The sequence below is a fragment of the Aptenodytes patagonicus genome, chromosome 2 (genome assembly GCF_965638725.1).
Source record: "Aptenodytes patagonicus chromosome 2, bAptPat1.pri.cur, whole genome shotgun sequence".
Classification (NCBI taxonomy): Eukaryota; Metazoa; Chordata; class Aves; order Sphenisciformes; family Spheniscidae; genus Aptenodytes; species Aptenodytes patagonicus.
This window is the reverse complement of record NC_134950.1, coordinates 145,995,310-146,018,699: the sequence shown is the minus strand read 5'-3', so window position 1 is coordinate 146,018,699 and position 23,390 is coordinate 145,995,310. Positions and strand designations below refer to the sequence as shown.

At 37.4% G+C, this 23,390-nt stretch overlaps 1 protein-coding gene across 11 annotated transcripts in view; it reads left to right on the top strand.

The window, feature by feature from the left end:
- Nucleotides 1-23,390, top strand: part of AKAP9 (A-kinase anchoring protein 9) — a 120,473-nt gene that overhangs the window by 14,634 nt on the left and 82,449 nt on the right. For 10 of the 11 annotated variants that reach the window (XM_076331534.1, XM_076331540.1, XM_076331541.1 and 7 more), the window contains exons 3-4: nucleotides 12,030-12,284; nucleotides 20,872-20,916. In XM_076331534.1, the coding sequence (XP_076187649.1) occupies nucleotides 12,030-12,284; nucleotides 20,872-20,916 (300 nt within the window). Of the gene's footprint in view, nucleotides 1-10,820; nucleotides 10,926-12,029; nucleotides 12,285-20,871; nucleotides 20,917-23,390 lie in introns of those variants that run through there. The other variant, XM_076331537.1, reaches the window with a different exon arrangement.

The following is a 23,390-nucleotide window of genomic DNA, read 5'->3' as shown; positions in this document are numbered from 1 at the left end:
GAAGCTTATAGAGGGGCTAGGAGAATTGAATGGCAATAATAATCTGAAGATACTCTATAGGAACTTTTTTGTAGTACTATATTTAGCTAGTTTATGTAAAGTCAGTGTACTATTTATCTCTGAAGTTAGCTATACAACATATTGTGACTTTAGGGGTCCCATAAAATAAAAACATAGCTCCTGCTTTGTTAAATTAAACTAGCTCTCTCAGGGATAAATTGCAATTATATGTGGTTAATAAGGAGAAAAATGGCAGTTGAGGAGGAAAAATTACTAAATACTAGACATGAAAATAAACTTTTCTTTTACTAGAAGGAAACTTTGCTCTTTCAATCTATTATTACAGAAATTTAGATTGGAGATTAGCCTTACTTTGGGGTCAGGGAACAGATAGACTCACTTTTTCGCTGCCTTGTGGTCTTAGGAATGTTTCCCTAAGGTTATTTTTTGGGGAAGAGGGGCAGCATGTGAAGAAAATTACTGAATAAGACAGAGATTTATTAACTTTTTGGGTGCATATAGTATTTAATGGCATGGTTTCATTGCTTTTTAGACTATTCCTATTCTGGAAGACAGTTCTTTTGACCGGAATATTTTTTTAAGGCCTAAATATAGTGAAATAAACATGCTTAATGCTTAACCCTGTTACTGTATTGCAGTTGTTTTCTGAAAATAAATTGTTATCCTGAAAGAACTCCAAGGGATTAATTAAATGAGTCTCCAGTTGTTGGTTTAACTATATATAGTTAAATAGCTGATATAACTATATCCTTGTTAAAGAACAGGTGCTAAACCAGTTGCTTTAAGAAGAAATAAAGTGAAGTAACTACATAAGCAACGCTGAGATTGTTAGTAATTTTTTTTAGTGATACAGAAGGCAACATATTTACTGACACGTCTGATGACTTTACTGCTTTCAAAAAATTCAAGTTCTGAATAGATCAATGATTTAATGCCTATATTTGACCACTAAGTTGCTACTATGCTGTAAAACAAGTTTTCTTTTGAAGCTCAGCTGAAGCTTGTTATCTGTGAATGTTCATTACTTCTTTCTTTATTTCTCTTTCTTGTGGTGTATGGTATTCACCTGTATGCTTTGTTTAAATAATTCATTGTGAATAGTTCATGAAGTATGGTTCTGTAGGTAAGAATGAGTAAAATTGATCCTTGTTGAAATTCACTTGACTGCACTGGGTTTATAGAAATCAACTGCGGTAAATGTAAAGCCTAACATTATAATTTTGTTGCATCGAACACAATATTGAAAGAAAAAACGGATATTAAATTGGAAGCTAGTACATAATTTTAATGCTTAAGTAGCATGGGGACTATCTCTTTTTTGCCTTCTGTTCAGGAGGGCTGTATCTGCCTTTCACTTCCAGAAGATAACTTGTTTCACGAGGCTGATTTCATCAAGAGTTGAGTGGGAAAAAAGTACTTAAAATCTTAACCAAATTTGTAATTGTACAACCTTACAAAAATGTAAATGCTGAGGCTTGCTGAAGAGTTCATCTTTATGAAATACTGTACTAATTATGGCTTTCAGTCTAATGATTTTTCTGCCAAGTGTATTTTGTAGGCATTACTGTAATCTGTCCCAGTGGCTTTAAGGTGCGATACCTTTTGCAAGTCCCAGGGCTTTGTTTGTTTGTTTGTTTTACCTTTATCTTCATGTGATTGAGTTTATTGAACACAAGCTTTGTCTTGATTGCTGTGCATCCCTTAGGCCAATAGGGGATACGCAGCAATCTAGTTTCCATTCAGTTGGTGTCATGTGTAGACTACCTAATTTAGACTACTACATGCCACCAGTGGCTTAGTTTCATTAGTTCTAACATTAGTTCTTAAGTTATAACACAGTATCTGACAATTTAGAATCTTGACAACTTTTCATTAAGATGAGAGGTATCATCTTGTTATACATCAAAGACCATGATAGGAAAGGTTGTGTCACCTTTTGGAGCTCAAAAATTTTATTTATTCTTTTGTCTGTCATAGCCTCTACCCCTTACTTTTCAGCTGCTAAGTGTTACTAAGATATAATCATTTTATATCTTGATTTAGATCATCAAAGATCAAATTGTCTGATCACTTCCTAGAGCCTGTCTTTTGGTTGTGTCAGCAAAACATATCACATCCTGTGTTTTCAGTCGGTAGGAAAGTGATACTAAAATCATATTGTAGGCTCTCATGTACACTTTTAAAACAGCAACTGTTTTTGTTAGCAGAACCTTGTCTACATTTACATCTTGTTTAGGGTCCTGCACGTTAGTGAGCTTACTGTCCTTATGTGGATGTCAGAGCTGAAGTTACCCATTGCCTTATGTGGATACCAAAACACCCCAGAGAACTGGGTCCAGTTGGGGAGTAGCTTACTAACAGTTAGTACATATTATTAAATTGCTGAAGTCTAGTGGATTTACATGTAGACATAAACACGGTGGCATGTAGAAAATCTTTGCAATGTTACAGCCTAGTGGCTGAATTCTATGAATCTCTTGAAGATTGACAACCCTGAAGGTTGGTTAGTACCTGAGGATAAATATTGGTATTTTTGTTTCTAAAGGACTGCGAGATAACAAGTTCATACAGTCCAATGAACAGTATTGTAACTGTATGGAAAACAACTAATGCTTTCAGAGTATCTAAATCTTCATAGTAGGATTCATTTTCAAGAATGAATTAATATACAAACCCATCTGCTGGGTGCAAATTTTCAAAACACTTTCATGAGATGCGAGGAACGGCATGGAAAAGCAGTGAAGTTTTCTAGTTCAAAAAGTTGGTGAAAAAAATCATGAGACTCATTAAAAACTAGCAGTTTACCAAAGTAAGTAGTAAAACTTGTTTGTTTGGGTTTTTTCCTCATTCTTTTATAAGGATGAAATGTAACTGAAGCTTCTGTGTCTCCTTTGTTAAAATTTATTTGACCAAATTTTAGCTCTGGCCTGGAATTTCCTGGCTTTGGCAAGCTGGATGATTTTAGAAAGGCTAAAGGAGGAGAGGGGGAAACATTTTTCCTTGCTGGGGGCTGAAAGATTTTCTTAAACACATTAGTTAATCCGTTTGTTAACATTGTGATAATTCCTCCTCCTTCCCCACCTCCCCTCCAAAAATTGTTTCGCAGGGTTGTAGGACATTGAAGACTGACTTTCTCTCTGTGCCATTGGGTTTTTTTCAACCTAGCTGAAGAAAGCTTCAGGATCCAGTTTTTAATTAAACTTGGTGTTATACATAAACCTAGTGGAACAGGAGTGAATTTCTGTCAGTGTGTAACTCTTTTACCTTCCCATTATTACCAAGCCTTTGAAACTCAAGGCAAAAAGCAAAGGAGAGACCGTGCCTTTTGAGACAGCACCTGACTGGTGGTCTCCGTCATGTAACGCAGAGTAAGAGAGGCTCTGTTTTACGTCAGCTCCCTTGGCCTTGATGTGACAAAGTCTTCCTAATGTTTCGGGCTTCAAGCATGGATGATCTGTGCTTTTTTACAGAGCAGCATGAAACAAGCTTTCTATTGCCCTCTCATTTTTGTCACTGACAGCTTGGCCCAATCCACTTATTTCCTCTTCACTTTGGAGAAGTACAGTACCAATGCTGGTCAGATGCTTTTTTCACTCTCTGTATCAGCAGAGGCAGTTATACAGCATTCAGTATGAGAAGGATAAAGTTAAAAATGTAGATAGGAGCAATACATAAATCATGTATGTAGAAGTAGGTTAGTTAAGAGACCAATCAGGCAATTTTTTTAGTAGTTAGTTTGAGGCATTGCTTTTCCTGAAGCAGTCCAGCACTGAAATGTGCTTGGTGTACCTATGTCTGTCATTGTAACCTGACTTGAGAGTATTTTCATACACTTAACTTCTATTCCTTGTCCAGAAAATAACCCAGCTGTAATGAACTTAGCTTTTCCTAGGTCTGTTCGTATTTAAATTCTTGGGACATGGAAGACCAGACCAGATCAGAACCACACTAATTCGGAGGCTTTCCAGCTCACAGTGCCATCTGGAGGGGTTCATTCAAGTTCAGTGCCCTTGGTTATTAGCACTGACAACTGTACTCTAACTTGATACAGACTGCTAAAAAGAAATGCCCAATGTGCTGTTCCTCTCACTATCCTGTGTTGTCCTTCATGGTACCGTAGATTGTGACGATCCCGCTGGTTTCCTTCAGAGTACTGCAGAGGAATGGCTGTCTCTGAAGCGCAACGACTCTCAAGTTTGTATGTAGGTAGAGAATATAGCATTTCTTCTTTGGAATTTTCACAGCCTTATTGGCATCCTCTAATACTCATGAACCACTTAAGTCTCCATAAGAGGAGACATTCTAAGGTCATGCTCATGTTATTTGGGAAAATCTGACTACGAGTGCAACATACAAATGAGTAGATCAGAAATACCTCGTTCCTGGGTGATTATTTTCTTGTTCATTCAGCCTAATGTTTCCCATTTAGTAAATTCAGCATCTGTTGAACGGAACAAATAAACTAAAGCTCCATTTGCCTCAACAGATAAGCAGATTGAAACTTGCAAAGCACGTTAATTCTTTACTTACAGTTCGGATTTTCAGCTATGCAACATAATATGTTGAACATATTTGCAGGTTGCTTGCTCAGTTATCTTCTTTCTGTAGGTTTTTGTCTCACGATTTGGAAAGAGTTATGATACTGTCTCCTATTAGTTGATTAGCAGAATAGAATAATAGAATAGAATCAATAGACTTCACTAGAAAGAAGTCTGTTTATCCTCTGTATTTGATAATTTTCCATCCATCTCGCTCTCAGTTATCCTTTTCTTAGTATAGGCATCAGGAACTTAGAAGATGCAGGTGGCACTGTAAATTTTCCTGCCCTTCAGGAATTAGTGCTTAGACCTTTTGAGAATATGACAAAAAGTGACAAAGTGCCACTTTCTTCTCTAATACAGTTACCAGTTAGCCTGTTCAACACCTCTTTAGGGGGCAAACTGTCAAGCTTTTACAAAGCTTGGTTGCCTAACAACAAATGAGTTTTTTAACAGCCTAGGTGAGGCTCTATGGCCTAAATCTCAGTGTTGCCGTCTCCCAGACTCTCTTCCTTATCGCTTTTGAGGCCTTCTTATCTGCTGCCTGGAACATAAAAATGCTACTGTATATTGGAATCATAATATCAGTTCACAGGTGAGAGAGGGATTACAGTAGGGTTTTTTTTCAGTTTTCCAGGGGAAGGTGGAATAGATAACCCGAGACTTAAACCAGAGCAGATCTCAAGCTTCTGAATGATGTCCAAAATTCAAATTCAGATTGGCCTTTTTGGTTTGCCCTTATTGGCTTGCAAGACACCTAATTCAAGACTAAATGGGACATATCTGTGCTTTATAGGTGATCAAAACTAATCCCACCCCAGGGCCCTGCTTTTTGTCCTTTCCGTCTCACTGAGAGCCTTTGTAGCAGTAATTGCTTACCTGTGGTCAAGGGGAGTAGTAACCTATCATTACTAGGGCAGGTGAATCTTAAATTAATCCTTCACCTTTTCAGACAAGATATCAGTCAGTCTTATTCTAAATATTTTGGTTTCACTTTCACTCTCAGTTATCATTCAGAAATTATACCTTATTATCATTTGGTGATGAGAATTCAGAGCATTATAATTGGAAAGGCCTGAGCCTTTCTACCACGGGACTGTTCATGATCTTCCGTGAGTCTCATGATGCGCCTGAGTGTCATCTTGCACTTACAGGCAGGGTCTGTCTGAGTCTGGGACATATCGTAGTTATCGCTTGTACAATACAGTTTGCCACAATGCATGTTACGCATTCAGATGCAGCTTAGAGCAGGCTCTTTAGCATTCACTCTGTACGCAGAATAAATACCCCTTTCTTGGACAAATTTGAGGCTCTTGTGTCGGTGGCAAGTCCCACAACAGCTGACGAAGAGTACTATTTCACTTTTGGCTGCCCTCCATGTGCTTAGTTACAGATACTGCTCCTGTGGAGAATTTCAGTCTGCTAGACTGAAAATTTAAGCTATGCTTTCTGCTGTTAAATGCAACATTTACATCAAAACAATGAAGCTAGGAGTTGTTTGTTAGGCTCATTGGGCCTTCTTCCTCTGTGTTGTGAGACCAGATTCTCAAATAATAAATGTTATTATTGTAATCAAGTGGTATATTGCTATCAAACACAGGATTGTGTAGGGTCTTTTCAGTCATGCGGTGAAGTAGTTAATGGCAAAATGTGTGTACAGACAGTTGGATTCATATCTTAGTCATGTACTATGGTAGGCATTGAGAGTAATTTCAAAGAGTTTTCTCATGGTTTCTCTTCATTGCTGCCAGGGCATGCTGCTCGCTCACGGTTAGCTTGCTATCCACCAGGACTCCCAGGTCCTCTTCAGCAGAGCTACACACCAGGCCAGTCAGTCCCCAGCTGTTACTGCTATGTGGGATAATTCCATCCCAGGTGCAGGACTTGATGTTTATCTTTGTTAAATCTCATGCAGTTCTTGTTGGCTTAGTCTTCCAGCATGTTGAGGTCTCTTTGTGTGGTGGTTCTTCCTTCTGGTGTATCTGCCTTTCCTCCAGTTTGATGTCACCCATGAACTTGGTTAAGATGCATTCAATTTCATCATCCAGATTGTCTATAAAGATACTGAATGTTATAGGACTGCCAATTTGACTTTCAGCCATTAACCACCGCTCTGAGCTATAGATAAGAAGATTCAGAAGTCCTTGTCTTCTTACATTGACTGAGTGATCTAAAGATGACCTGGTCCAGCACAGAACATTTCTCACTGGATACCAGAGTGACTGAGAACTTCTGGCAAAGAGCAAGTCCCCTTCTATGAGTAGGACAAATTCAGCTGAAGTTTAAGCAGTATCTGGAACATCTTTTGAAATTATAGTAGTTGAGAAATGCAAGACCATGATGTAGATCTCCATTCATGCTTCTACTGTACAGTGTAGAAATGAAAAAGAATAATTACTTGCCTATAGCAGCTTCTCTGAGGTTCCTTCCTGTTGTCAGTCTGTAAGTTCACAACTCGTCCTTCTATGCTGCTTCTTTAAATACGTATTAAAAAAAGAAACAGATTTTGTACTTAAGAAAGGCTGTGAGAGATGAACAGACCCTGCTCTTTCTGTAAGAGGTGCCTATGCAGCACTGAATTGGAGACGTAAGCATTTGATGTTAGTTAAAATTTGAAGCTAATAATGTTTGTGTACAGGTACATGAGGTGTAACTGTACAACTATACTTGTACAAGATGTGCTACCTATAAACTTCTTGTCTTAGCAATTAGAAGTTGTTTTTTAAACAATAAGTACAGCAGATATTGTTTATCTTATTTCATAACAACCTTCTTCAGAGGCACTGAGCAATTTCAATTCCTTTTAACTGTCATACCTCTGAAAATGAGACTACCCAGATCTAATACATTGTCTGAAAATGTTAAGGAATAATAAACAATCATAAGGCAGCATCCAGTTTTAAATGGAGCTTAATGTGTTTCTGTTTTAAGAAGTCTTTTATGCATGTGAAATAAAAATATAGCTATTGATGCTTTATAAATGTAACTTAATTACATTAAATGTTAATTAATTTTCATGGATTTTTTCAGTATTTTCTTTTGCTGATATATGGGCAGTGATTAAATGTTGCAGCTTTTGTTCAGATTTTTTTTTTTTTAAATGCTTAAGAGAAGATTAAGTTTTGCATTCTGTTGGAGCCAAATTTTATTTTAACGTGCACTTCTAATCTAGAAATAGCTCAGTCAAACCATATTTGAAATTAATCAATGGACAGTGTGTCCCAGCAATCTAGATTGCTGGCACAATTGCCAAGGGTCAGAATGTGCTGAAGATAGCTGAATAAATAAATAATGCTGCTGTTGTAATTGTAGCAGTACATTAACTATCATAATTGACATGGTTTACACAAGTAATCCCCACCACTCTGCAAGTTAGTTCCCTTCTGACTCAAGAGTATTTAGTTCCTAATAGCAGTTGGTTCTCCTCCACTTTTCTGACTTTCTGCCAGTTGGAGGATATCAGCATTTAAAAGCTAAGGTAATGTTGTACTATGTGTCTGTGATTTTGCTGCAGTCTGTGATGTGGGATTGGTGCTAGTATGTTGTTTTGGGGTTCATAAGTAGAAAGAAGTTATAATTAGAACTAGATAATATATCCTCTAAATATCTAAGTTCTTCTATTCAATTGTTATTTTACTGTGGAAAATAATTTTGAAAGGTATACCCATTACTTATCTGCATGTTGCTGTACTGTAGTCTTGTGACTTTCAATAAATGTTTTTCTGTTTATAAGAGGCAACATGTCTTGTGCATCCACAGAATTTAGTGCTAACATCCAATCGCTTCCCATTTTTCAAACTAATGGAAAGCTGAGCAGCTATTGTAAATGGCACTTCTGGAAATCTGAAAATAAACATGTAAAATTCCTGGACAATTTTATTGTAAGTTGTTATGCATTAAAAGGAAAGAAACACAGTTTCATTCTCACAGTTTAGCTTAAAACTTCGATTTATTTATTACAATTAAGAATGTAATTGTACACTGGATATTTAATAGAAGTAATTCAGACAATAAACATGGACTCCATAATATAATTTTTTAAATTGCTGTAAGGTGGACATGTCTCTCCAAGAGGATTGCCTTTTTGCCTAGAAGCAGGACTTGAAAAACCTATGAGCTGAAAATTGCAAGTTTTTAGTTATTTTACATGCAAAAGCTGAGAGTCAAGGATAAGGAGCAAAATCAGCTGTTACTCACCACTGGAAAACACTGATGGAATTTTTAACAGGATTCAGTACTGCTTGGAGGATCCACGGTCTTACCAGCATTATGGGAAAAGCTGGAGGCAGCGTGCTGGCAGACAGGCGGAGAGTGAAAGAAAACTTGCTCTAGATCGCCTTTCAGATGTGCTAAAACCTATGGTAAAGTTGCATCATGGCTGACTATGTTCCTGATGCTTTCCCAGGGTAAGGGGAAAGAGAGCTCTCCTTCTCTATCACTCCTTGGAGGCAGATCAATGTAGAGAGCCTGTTCTGAGTGTCCTTCAGCTTCTGTTTTTGGATCCTTCCTCCCCGAGTAGCTCCTGTGTTTACATCTTTTGCTCTTGCTTGCAACTTTTGTAACTCGACAGAGACTTGAATTTGAATTGTTTCAAAACTGCAGATTCAGAACTGACAGAAGCTGTGTTAAGTTCTCCACAGACTTAGTTTTGGCATTATCAAGCTGATGTGCCTGGAAGACAGGGTAAAGGAATGTATAATTGTATCAGCTTGTGTTTTTTTCACATTTTGTTCACACTGGAAAAACTATTTTCCTAGAAATACAAAATTTGGAAGTATTTTCCTGTTTTAATTAAAGTTTTAATTCTGCAAAATTTGTTTTCCTTAGTTCCCATGACTGCTGGTGGACTTTTTCCTGCTTGTCATTGCAATGTAGATAGATCCTTGACTCTAATTCCCGAGTCCCATTTTCTGAAGGAATTTGGTATCTGAGACTCCCCTGTCTTGATGTGAGCATCACAGAGTGTATTTGTTTAGCAGTAGCTTTTTGTTATACTGCTTCTCTCATTTCTAGTTTTTTTTTAAATTTGATTAAAAATGTGAATTTGAAGTCAGGTTGCATTAGTAGCTGGACAGTTTTGTATATACATGAATGTGCGGAGTAAAAAGTGCTGTGATACGTGCATGCATCCGTCACTAATAGTGTAGTTATTTCCAAAATACTAGCTGCTCATACATTTTTGTAGTACACAAGTTCTCAGCTGACAATTTCTATAACAGTTTAATTTGCACATGCATTTAGCTTTCATATGTGCCCATCTTCATCAATGTTCAAACAGAAAAAAAATAAGGTCTGCTTATAACTGCCATGGTAGAGTTTAATCTGTTAATTCTGAAGAAGTGAAAGTCAACAACTTAATTTTGAAAGGAGAGAAATCTGGCATGCCCAGATGCCTCAGCTAAAATATGCAAAATACTTGAGGAGAGACACAGAGTAATTCACTTGTCCTTGAGCTACATATCTAATTTTGTAGACAAATAAAGACTGTAAAGCTGCTTTAAAAAAACCAACTTAACCTTCCATTACAGAAGGTTTCAATCAAGTTGGGGAAGAGAGTTCTTGACCAGTGGCACTACATGCCTTTCATTATTTAAAAATAAAAAGTAAAAAAAAAAGCAAAATCTCTCAGTAGTTACACTTGAAATCAGATTGTCTGCTTTATGTCATTGTGGCATTTGGACAAATTCTGCTTGTCTTTTGGATAAATTGAAAACTTTTGTTGAGGTAATTGTACAGTTTTAGGAGAACGTAGTAATGTCATAAGGAGACAACTGGAACCTTCACCCTTCCCTTTTTTGAGAAGCTAAATCTATGCTTTTTTTTTTTCTTTCTTAAACTTTGAAGTCAGGAGGAGACTATCCTTTCTTTTCCTGTTCCGAATTTGTGGAGTTTATAAGCTTTATAGATTTTTGGTGAAATAATTAAAGTTGCCTATTTAAAAAATGGAAAAAAAAATCATGAAGTTGAACTACTTAGAGATGTAGTAGGGAGAAAGTAAGTATTAAATACGTAGGTGAGCATATTTGGCTCAGCAAATCTTCAGGTACTCCTCCTGTAAACAGAGCAGGAGCCATATGCCAAGCTGTCAGTTGTGCTAAGAATGGAGAGGAGGCTGAAGAAACCCACGAAGAAATACAAATAAAGGGACATAAGCATAAACTAGCCAGAAGTCAGAACTGATCTGTCAGTGATGCATTTATTTAGATTGGGGCTTCTCAGCTATCTTGGGGCCAGATAAGGACTAGAGAGCACTTCAAGTGATGGCTCGCACTGTAACCAAACAGTGACTGGGAAAGGGGATCCCTGTGTCCTGCTTGATTTGGGTGCTGCTGAAGAGGTTGGATGGAAGCCTGGCTTTCTCGCTTGGTGAATATCCTGAGCAAACATGCTATCTTTTCTATAGCTTTTTCTTAAAATTGCAGCAGATTTATAAGAAATACATGATATTTGTGTATTAGTTGGTGTAAAAAGTATTTAAAGCTTCAGGGTCTTTATTTGCATGCTTTGTATTTACATTGGAGCTACATTTATAAAACATATTGTAGCACTTAATTATTTTTGGACTCTTCAGTTGGAAACAAAAATAATTATTTTCCAAGTTTTATTGGTAGAATCTGTTTAATTTTGAATTTTAATTGGTAAAACCTGTCATGCTTGTTTTTCTTATTTGAACAGAAATTCTTTTCTTGTTAAGATAAAAATATTTTAAATGGATTTTCTTGTGTAAACCACTATAAAGTGATTAAAAGTGATAAGCTCTTCAAAAGGCAGTGTCTTACAGTATTTGAATAGCTTACATACTAATTGGTTTTTCAACTGTGTGTCTGGCTCACCTGTGACTTTTTGTTCATCAGCATGTTTTGCTACAAGGTAGTGTATCTTGTAATTTGCTCACTGTTTGTTTTTAGACTATTCCCTCATTATGTGTTTTGCTATTTCTTTATGATGTTTTCAGTAACTTGATCTGCTTTTCGAGTTCTAACAAACTTTTTATGAAAAATTTATATAATACTTGGTGGAAGGATGGTTTGCTTTTCTCTGTTTCTGGTATAAAAATTAAAAGTAATTTCTGTAAATTAATTTTGAGGTATCTATTACTATAAAATTGAAAAATGAGATCAGAGGTTATCTCATTGCATTTGTCCTTTATAATGACATTTGTACCTTTACCTTTGAATGTTTTGATTTCTAGGTATCAATCTGTGGAACAGTAACTTGCTAGTATGAAGCCAAAAAGGAATTCATTAATAGATTGTTGTTTTACATTTAAGAATTTTTTTTAAAGCAAACTATGTAAATGGAAGAATAATCTGAATGTGTCTCAGATATGCAGCATTAACTTCCAACTTGTTTTCTGTAGTGATTAGATTGAAGCTTTATGTAGAACAGCTGGTAAAGCCTTTATAGAGGATGTCATTAGTAATAAAGAGGAAAACTTCCACCTTTAACAAGATTTTGCCTTCTATACAGCTTGCCCAATTCAGGCAGCGGAAAGCACAAACTGATGGTCAGAATGGATCAAAGAAGCAGAAAAAGAAGAAGAAAACAGCAAACATCAAAGATGAAGAATCAATACAAGATGGGATTGATACTGATCGATCTCGAGGTGATGAAACATCCACATGCAGCAGCCGAAGGGGAGCAGCTGCCACTGCTGACTTTGCTATTACCAGGACTTTGCATAGTGGAGAAATTATCAAACACAACCAGACTTACACCATTGAGGTAAGTTTGTCTCAGGCTGTAACCTGAGACTTTGGTGGGGCAGGGGGGCAAAATACTCTGTTAATTTTGAGAGCGGGAATAAAGGAATTATATGAGATTTTGGATATTATTTCCTTGCCTCCTCTGTCCTTAATATGTCCAGAGAAGGCACTTTCTACCTGCCTGCTGGCATCATGTTTTCTGTGGTAGTCAGTGTACTGTAGATTATGGAGTTTGTTGGTACTCCTGTACTCCCTAAATGGGCAAAAATTGGTTTTGTTTCATTGCTTCATTTTATGCATTTTGTTTTATTAAAAGTTTACAAATTGCGGTGGATTTTCAATCACTGCAGCTATGGCTACAGCAAAATGCAAAACTAAACATCTTTCTTGTATCCATAATGTAATTTGAGTCTTTCTGGTTAATGAGGAGGAGGAATGAATTTAGAAAACACTACTTAGAACTGAATGACTTAAGAGACTGATAAACAGATACTCTACTTTTACTACTTAATGAAATATAATACTGATTGCTAGTGGCTGAAAGTACATGCTCCAGGAAGGTTGTAAGATGCCCCATGTGATCTACACCGGCAGTCCAGTTCAGTTCTGAGTGGACATGATTTCACGTAACGTAATATGTTGTTCCAGATATGGCATATGAGGGACAAGAGATGCTGATGTTATTTACAGAACAGCTTATTCCATTCATAAAAGCAGTGCCTCTAAAAGGACGAGTGGCATTCTGAACAAGCAGCTCAACGCAGATTCCCAGCTCTGTGCACATGAATGCAGTCTTTTCTGAGAGATGTAGTACAGATGAATACTCTGCATTTTGACTTGTCAGTCGTGTGCTAGGATGGACCATTTGTAACTATTTTGGCTCCATTATCTCATTTCCAGCACCTGAGAAGTAATAGAGAAATGACACTTTTTGAAAATTTCTTTCATTTGTGTTTTAAAAAAAAAAAAAGGTTACCCTGGTGGAGGGGCAGACAGACTAAATCATACATGTGAATAAAAACTTGTAAAATAATTGATCCATTTATTTTACGATTTTGAGCCTACAGTATATCAGTACACTAGATATTTTGAACTTTATAGATACATGCCTTTAATATCTAGCTTTTCATACTTAGGAAGCTCATGTTAGAGCTTCAAAACTGTTTGTAGTAACTCAGTAAAAGTGTCTGTTCAACTCATAGCTTTTCCTGGAAGAGGTAATAAATTTTTTAAAGAGCATTTAATACCAGAATGACTGTTTTCATAGGTGAAGATGAGAATTTTTTTGCCTTCTAGAAAAAGAGAAAGGTGTCCTTAATGAAATGCAGCAGGTTATCTACAGCTAAGGAGAGAGGACTGCTAGGGCAGAGAGCTGTTTAGAGGGAATCACTTAAACTGTTGTTTTAACAATATTATAGTCTACATAAATATGATAACTGTATGAAGAAACTTTCTTAACCAAATATATTTTGAAGTACATCATGATTGCGTGTTACAGATGGACTCTGCTGATGTGCTTGCTCTCAGTCAGGATAAATATCTCTACTACAATTGGAGAAACAGGGTAAAGTACAGAATCATAGAATAATTTAGGTTGGAAGGGACCTCCGAGGTCATCTAGTCTAATCCTGTGCTCAAAGCAGATCTAATTAGATCAGGTTGGGCCTAGTAGCCTATGTTGGCCTCTCAATGCCAACTCTGAAGAAATATCTACACTGCAGTTGCTAAAGATTGCACACATAAATATATTCTTAAGATTGGGTATGATTTTTCTGAGGTCTGCCTTATTCCCAAAGCAATTTATCTTATGTTTAAACAAATAAATATAGAGATGCATAGGGCTTTTTGGTTTGTTGGGGTTTGGGGGGGGGGGTTGTGGGGGTTTTTTTAAATGTAGCTTTAAAAGAATAAGCATGGTGATTAGTGTTTATTTGTTAATTGACTCTCCTAAATTGCTCATGTCTTAGTGACTTCTAAAACAGTATTCTCTTCCACTGAAAAAAAGCTGCTCCCAATTGGGAGAGCATTTTTCTTTGTTACGTGTTGTCTGTGGCCTGCTTATTCATATTAAATACGTAACTGGTATTTTGGAGTGGGAAGACGGTTGCTAAAGTCTCTATCTGTGCAGTATTAATAGAAGAGGAAAAATTCTGAAATAGTTTCAATGAATCTCATAACTTACTGTTTTTAGTCTTTTAAGTGCAATGATTTGGACACAAGAGCCTGTATTACAGTAATTGGATTAGAGCTTGCTGAGTTGAAATGGCAGCCAATGTAATAGGCAGTTTCAGGCTGATCTCTGCAATGGAGAATTACAAGCAGATTCTTTGAGCTGTTTGCTTTTTCACCCAACATTAAATCTTTATAGGCTGCTGTGTCAGGCGAGTAAGGCAAGATTACTGGAGGCATTATGCAGGATTATCTTCTAGCTAAATTTTGATTCCACTTACTTATTTCATCTTTTACTGGAATTCATATTTAGAATTGTTCTTTCTGTACCACAAAATAGACTCAGAACATCTGACTATACCGCCTATCTATCTAAAAATCCTGACTGGGCTCTTTTGTGGTAGTTCTGTGGATAGAAGTTTATCTTCTTATGGGTTTTGTCTTTATTCGGTTGCAGCCTGATATCTTTTGATCTTGACATCCATAGTCTCCTTTTCCATATAGGAGTAAAAATAATCTAAAAGAGACAGCCCAGGAAATAAATTGGATCAATGAAACTCTTGGTTTTAGGATTGCTTCTTTTTGTGACTTCCTGCAGTTAAAAATGGAAGAAAGCAAAAGCGACTTCCAGGGTAAATAATTGCTGAGATCACCTTCTCTGAGAAGTCTTGAAATGATGCATCGGAGCAGACTGCTTTGCAAGAATGTATTAATGCCAGGAAAGCAAAAGAAATTAACCTGTGGCACAGTAAAATTGTCCTTGAGCCACCTGGGTAGTAAAAGCTATTATACAAAGCTTCTTAGAAAAGAAAAGTTGAAAGTTCCGTGATGAAGAATACCTGCTAATTGACTAAGGTTGGATTAGTAACTCGTCTTTTGTTTTTCACAGGACAAATCCATTTGGTAATAGTTTTAGAATAGCTTAACTGTTTACTCAAGTAGGTGATAAAGTTTATAGCTTCGTGTTCATTGTTTCATTTCTATAACTTACTCCAGTTGTTAGTGCCTGACACTTGACAGGCAAGGAACAGAAACAGAGTAAGAAGGAGACACTGGGTAGGATTCCTGAGAAGAACTAAAGAAGAAAAGTGACAGAAATATGGAAACATAAGCAGTATGGAGAAAGAGAGAGGGCGCCTCAGTGAGAAGAGGCGTCAGTGGTGAATGTGGGTAAGGCATTCCTATGGTAGAAGCATGAAAGCAAAGAACAACCCAAAGCTTTGACTAGAGAAGAGCTATTCTGGAATGTACAATAAGATGGAGGATTTGAAAAAAAGGATGGATAAATAAAATGTAGTAAAAATTAGACCAGTCACTTCAGATAATCTAGCACCCCTTGAAAAATGTTTTGAAATTGGAAAATGAAGATAAACAAATGTTTGGAAATGGTCTGTTCAATAGTAAAGTGCCACGAGAGAAGACCATAGATTCTCAGCAGCATATGGTTCTGACTGAAGCCAGTCATCTTTCTGTTCACCGTCTGGCCAAATGATTGCCGGGATATCTTTCCAATTTTCTTTGATGCATAAGACAACCTCTGGTATGATGCCTTCCTTTCTCTCTGTAAATACTGATACATAATAGATTTACTGACACAGAAATTACCTGTATTGAAGAATGGTCTTTGCAGATTTACAGAGTATTTAATTTTAAATTAAAGACTGATAAGGCCATATTACCAAAGAATAGAAACCTAATTCATAGAATCATAGAATCATAGAATCATTGAGGTTGGAAAAGACCTCTAAGATCATCGAGTCCAACCGTCAACCCAACACCACCAGGCCCACTAAACCATGTCCCTAAGCGCCTCATCTACACGTCTTTTAAAAACCTCCAGGGATGGGGACTCCACCACTTCCCTGGGCAGCCTGTTCCAATGTTTCACCACTCTTTCAGTAAAGAAATTTTTCCTTACATCCAATCTAAACCTCCCCTGGCGCAACTTGAGGCCATTTCCTCTCGTCCTATCGCTTGTTACTTCGGAGAAAAGACCAACACCCACCTCGCTACAACCTCCTTTCAGGTAGTTGTAGAGAGCGATGAGGTCTCCCCTCAGCCTCCTTTTCTCCAGGCTGAACAGTCCCAGTTCCTTCAGCCGCTCCTCATAAGACTTGTTCTCCAGACCCCTCACCAGCCTCGTTGCCCTTCTCTGGACATGCTCCAGCACCTCAACGTCCTTCTTGTAGTGAGGGGCCCAAAACTGAACACAGTATTCGAGGTGCGGCCTCACCAGTGCCGAGTACAGGGGCACGATCACTTCCCTACTCCTACTGGCCACACTATTTCTGATACAGGCCAGGATGCCATTGGCCTTCTTGGCCGCCTGGGCACACTGCCGGCTCATGTTCAGCCGGCTGTTGACCAACACCCCCAGGTCCTTCTCTGCTGGGCAGCTTTCCAGCCACTCTTCCCCAAGCCTGTAGCATTGCATGGGGTTGTTGTGGCCGAAGTGCAGGACCCGGCACTTGTCCTTGTTGAACCTCATACAGTTGGTCTGGGCCCATCGATCCAGCCTGTCCAGGTCCCTCTGCAGAGCCTTCCTACCCTCGAGCAGATCAACGCTCCTGCCCAACTTGGTGTCATCTGCAAACTGACTGAGGGTGCACTCAATCCCCTCATCCAGATCATCAATAAAGATATTAAACAAGACCGGCCCCAGTACTGAGCCCTGGGGAACACCGCTCGTGACCGGCCGCCAACTGGATGTAACTCCATTCACCACAACTCTCTGGGCCCGGCCGTCCAGCCAGTTTTTGACCCAGCGCAGAGTCCACCTGTCTAAGCCGTGAGCTGCCAGCTTCTCTAGGAGAATGCTGTGGGAGACAGTGTCAAAGGCCTTGCTGAAGTCCAGGTAGACCACATCCACAGCCTTTCCCTCATCCACTAGGCGGGTCACCTGGTCATAGAAGGAGATCAGGTTGGTCAAGCAGGACCTGCCTCTCATGAACCCGTGCTGGCTAGGCCTGATCCCCTGGTTGTCCCGCTCATGCCTTGTGAGCGCCCTCAAGATGAGCCGCTCCATAATCTTCCCCGGCACCGAGGTCAGGCTGACTAATTAAATGCTTAGGTTACCTTTCTGTTGATGATGTTTTCTGATATAGGAAATTCATACACTGAGGAGTGGGGTACCTCGCTGCAGATTATATTCAGATTTGGCAGTGGTTTATCTCCACTAAGATGTACTCTATTTAAATCTGATTGTAATCAGTTGGTTTGGGTTATAAATTACCAGGGAATACATTCCTTTGAATTAAATGGTTTTCGGATTAGGAGCTAAGAAAGGCATGACGAGGCAATATATAAGAATAGCACTTCATATTCAGAATGTTCTACAAATAGTAAAGACCAATAAAGTTCAGGATGACCTAAAGAGAGGGTTTCATGACTGGGATTTTCAGTTTACATTCTCTTTGCCTCCCTTCCTAGTCATGGTCCTCTTAATTAGTCTTACTCAGGTTGTGATCATCTATGGATCACTAGTGACCCATGTGAAACTGGCCAAGCTAAAATAAACTTGTTTTCACTTCTACCACTGGCTAATACATGTTCAAGAATGAATCCAGAATTTTGTAGTTACATTTTTGTAACCGTTTACACTGAGGTCATAAAAGAGTCAATAATTTACTTCAGGTAGAATTCTGTTCCATGAATACTCAGTCTTGGTTCTCGCCCTTTAATACTTTCATCCATTGCAATTGGAGTAGTTTAGTACTTGATGTCCGTTCTTGCGAACTGTTTTATTGTCACCTATGAAAGTTTTCTAAAGAAACATAAAAATCGCTTTTCAGTTCTTGTGGCCAATTTTGTATATGAGTTCTCTTGTGAATCCTGTGATAATGTTGGGCATCCAGTGCCAAAGAATGTGACTTCTGAGCAGTGCTTAACTGCATACAGAAACAAGTTACTCTGAAATGGACCTCCTGTGTTCCACAGGCTGATTACTCCCTTTTTTTGTATCATCTTGCAGTATTTCCTCTGAAAAATGTGTACAGATGAAAGTGTTTTTAATTTTCTGAATACTTAAGTGTTATCATTACAGGTACTACCTGCAGAGTTGATCAAGATAGTTGCCTATAGTCTTTGAGATATCTGTTCAGTGCATTTTAACTATCAACCACATTGTCAGTGAAGAAAATGCTAAATAAAAAATTAAAATGTCTTGCCAGAAGAGAATAGCTGTTTGTAGCAAGAAAATGCTATGGTGCATAGGTGGTAGAATACTGGATTTTGAAATAAGCTTGGTCAGCCAAAAAACTGTCTAGATGCGGGATTGAAGGAGAGATTTTGGAAAGATTATTTATGCTGCTAACAGATATTACACACCTAAACTGATGGAGCACTATATGGTTTTTGGTAATTTTTTTTAAAATTATTTTAGTGTTTTTTCACTTTAGATTGGTATTCAGAAAGGACCAGCAATATAGTAATTTTTTAAAAATCTCGAATCTGGCCAAATTACCATAAAAAATTAGGGAATTATTTTCAGTAACCACCTTCCTTTGAGAATTCATGTTTTCTCACTCTAGCCTAAGCTTTGATCTACAAGTTCTTTGCCTTTTACTATGATTATCTACTAGGTTTGAGCTTATCCCAGGCTTTAAATAGTCATTTATCATCTTTCTTATAAACAAGGGACTGTTTATATAATTCAAAAGTATTACAAGGAAAAACTATGTAAGAAGTCAGTCTACTTGTCCTTGTTTTTTGCATGTTGAAGAAGTGCCTGTATTTCATGCACTATATAAAGAACTTCAAGAGTCGTTAGATCTAATTAAATATGTAAATTTATAGGAATACTTCTGAGCTTCTATAGGAATACTTCTAATCTTTCTTTTTGAAGTCTTCTGAATTGGAACAAACGATGGAAAATTGTAGGATGATTGGCCATACATTTGTTATCTGTATTATGGAAAAAAAATAACAATGTGGTTTTCCCTTATTTTATTCCTTCCAGAGGACTTTGTCCTAGACTAAGGGCATAGACTACAAACAATATGTAAAATTTGTGAGTGTGTGTATGCATGTATATACACAAATATACATATAAGTATCTATAATATGAATAAAAATACATATTGATATAAAAAAAATTAAATTTTTAAGTGTTAAGTACTAATTGTGTATTCAGCAGCAGAAACACTTTTGTCACCCTATAGTTTTAAAACATTATTTTGTTTCAGTTTGTGGCTTATTTTTAAGGTGGACCTTTTTAATTTTTCAAATCATACGCATTGTATGAGTTTTAGCTTCCACATTAATATTTTAAGTTAGTTTTGTGCACTCTGTATGTAAAATAATACCATTTTTGGGGGGTTAATTACATTGTGGAGCTACATATTGGATACAAAATACGTAGAATCGATGATGATGGGATTGTAAAAACTGCAGAGCTGCAGTAGGTCTGAGTGGCAGATTTCTTTAAAAACAAACAAACAAAAAACCCAAAGAAAACACAGTTGACAGTTCCAAATTTTACTTATGTCTGCTGATGCAAAACTGACTATGTTCCTCTGAAAATAAGGCTGACAGAATTCAATGTAAAACAGAGACTGATTTAATGTGAGGCTGGCTAACGTGTTAAGTGAATTTTGAAAAAGCTGTATTATGTACACTTCATTTTTGCTAAAGTAGTTTTAACTCAAAATTAGACTTTTCGAGTTCAAAAGGGCACTTACTTATTCTCCAGTAGTGCACCTTATATGGAAAATTTGAATATTTTTCATATTTTCCTACTAACATCTTTATTCTCAAACCTGTTACATTGTATGTAGTTCACCAACGTACTCTGTATTTAATTCGAGCTTCTTCCATGGCATGTTTATGCTCAGTTTATTAAGGCTTTGTTCCTTTAATTGCTGTAATTCATTAGATCACAAGATTTGAGTTTTTGTCCTTGTTCTTCCTGATCGCTTTTATCTTTCCTTGGTTTCCATGGAAGCTGAAGGAAAATATGTGTGTTTGTTTTAAAATTCTAGTCAACATGAAAATGACATTCTATATATGATTGTGTTCTTAAGCCAGCAAAGTTCCTAATTAGGTAAAATCGATCTATCAGAGAAAAGTCCTTTTCTTGTACTCCTTATTTCTTTTTAAAAAAAACCAACAAAACCAACCCCCCCCCCCCCCCCCCCCAATTATAAGTTACACTTCCAAAATATTATTTTGTACCTGCAGGTTGTATTTTCATTAGAAGACTTTGTCATGTAATTATAATGTTTCCATGATTATAGTTGACCAGCAAAGTAACTTTTTCTCTTTTAAAGCTAGGATTTCAAGGAAGTGAAGATGGCCTTTGATATCTATATATTCTAATCAAATTCTTGTATACTTTAATATTTTTGAATGCTGTCTACATTCTCAGAAACAGATGAAAAATGTCTTGTTTAATGTTTTTAGAGTGCCATCATTGTAAATATTTTAATATTTCATTTTAGCCGGAAAGTGAAATTTCCACCACGGTAGAAGATTACAGTTCTGAGGTAAGACTGAAGTAACACTTTTCCTAACTTTTCTTTCAACTTTTTCTTTTACATGTTTACTGCAATGCTGTGCATTGTTTTTCAAAAAGGGAAGGAAAGAAAGAGCAGATGTGATGTTATAGACAAAGCTGTTACATGTTTGAGACATTAAAAATTAGTTTTTGCCCGCAGCATTAATAAATGCCCACGGCAGGGGGGTTGGACTAGATGACCTTTAGAGGTCCCTTCCAACCCAAACTATTCTATGATTCTATGCCATTACTGGTATGATTAATGTACCATTAAAGCAAGCATTATGTCAACTACATAATGGGAAGGCTACTATAATCAGTAATGCAGTAGATATATGAACCGTTGTAACAATGTCATCATTATGGTTGTGTTCATGCTTCATGTTGCCATTGGAGTTGTGGCTGTGCATAATTTCTACTAATTTTCTGTGGGAAACTATTTAACAAGTTGATTACGTTTTAATGAGTTCCAAAGCAGCCGTTGCTCAGCGACTGGCTAGGCGTCAGTCTGCTGGTGGGAGGTGGTGATTGCCTTTGCATCGCTTGTTGTTTGGGGGTTTTGTTTTGTTTTCTTTCACTTATTAAGCTGTCTTTATCCTCAACCCATGAATTTTTCTTGCTTTTGCCCTTACGATTCTCTCCTCCATCCCACTTGTGGGGGATTGAGTAAGTGACTGGGGGGGGGGCTTAGCTGCTGGCTGGGGTCAACCCATCACACATTGGCATCTACTGCTCATCTCTGTCACGTCGAAGCGTAGTATATATGGAACTTTAGTCTTGCCAAATAAAACAGTTTGTTATGTTTGTAAGGAGTAAACTGCCTCATGCATAAATGTGGGTCAAGAACATGCTTGCAAGAAATAGCCATGGAATATCTGAGTACAGTAAATATTGTTTCTAGTTTAAAAAAATAATTTTTAATGTCTCAAACAGTCACTTTCTGTAGGGACAATCTGGGGTTTGTTTTGCAGAACTGTGCTAAACGCTTCTGCAAAATACACCCAAGAGTCTTAAGCTTGGCAATAAGTAAGAGGGGATGAAGTAATCAAATGAGTCTCTGTTGCTGAAGTAAATTTGGTGTAGAATACTTTGTTCCTCTCTTGATCTAGGCTTTTGTAAGAGAAGGTGACTACACCTTAGAGTAACTATTTGTTCCATACTGGTATTATAGCTGCTTATTGTGAAGCCTAAGGGAATATACACACCAGACAACATGTCCCTGACCTGTTGCACTGCATGGTGCAAAAGTAAAATCATTAGCACAGTCGGCAGTCTAGACGTGCCCTGAAAACTGGAACGACTTTTCTTTCCAAACTTAAATGCTTTGTCTTCACTTGCTCCTTCTCCCAGCCTATTTGCTTGACCAACTCTGTGTCTGTTTTCTATCCCCTAGTTTTTTGTAAATTCTTCCCTTGTCTGTAATAGCTCCTGTCAATCTTTTCACCTTCCCTTGCCCATCCCCTTTTTCCCCTTGCTTGGTTTCTTAGCTCAGTCTTATAGGCTTTTCAGACTGTTTCTATTCTTCCTTTTCCTTCCTCAGTCATTCCGAAGCCCAGTTTCTTTCCCAGCCTTTCCAACTTTATCCAAGCATTGTTCTTCCTTCTTTCTTCTTCTAATATTTTTTTCTCCTTCTCCCTTGAAAACCTTTTCTCCTTTATTCCCTCTTCTTATGTTCCTAATATTCAGCTCAGTTTGTCCTAGATGAAAGCAGTAGTTTTGCTTTCCAACCTCTCTCATCAAATCCCAGTTACAGTTTCCTCTGTAGATTTGGTCTCAGCCTTTTTAGTGGAATTCTTTTCCTGTCCCTCTCTTCCCCAGTTTGACTCTTTCTCTCCCACTTTTTCCTCCTGTCCTTGTTTATAAGCACCCCCACTTTCTTCTGGTGTGTTGTGAGAAGGCACTTGAGAGTACAGGGAAAATATTCCCTCACATTCATTATTGGCTACTTTCAAATACATGATACTGAATTGTATGGACCCTTGGTCTGGTGAATTGTGATCGTTCTTATGGCATGTTTTTTGAAATGCAAATTTAAAAATATCTGAGACCAGCACTTTTGGAATTGAATATTCTAGTCCAGCTGCTGGGGAGTGCTGTAAATGAAAGAAAGAAAAAATATTTTTATGGAGGGATAGGTGCAAGGGGTTGAAGCAAACTCTATCGGGAGAGGTAGGGGGGGTGGGAGGGGATTTAAAAGTTTAAAGATTTAGTATTTTTCATAGATAAAATGTAGTTTATTCTGTCCAATGAATTAAAGTAGCAAAGAACAAAAAGAATCTGAGTTTGCTTTATGTATGCTAAGATGATAGGGCAGTATGTGCACACAGTTTGCCATTGAGAGTGTAGCAAATACACCTTTGAACAAATGCTGTGTCCTTACTGCATCTTTTTAGAATATGCGTCACCATGGTGTGTGATTACTATTAAATGGAATATGCAGTATGTGAAGAATGAGCCCTTGAA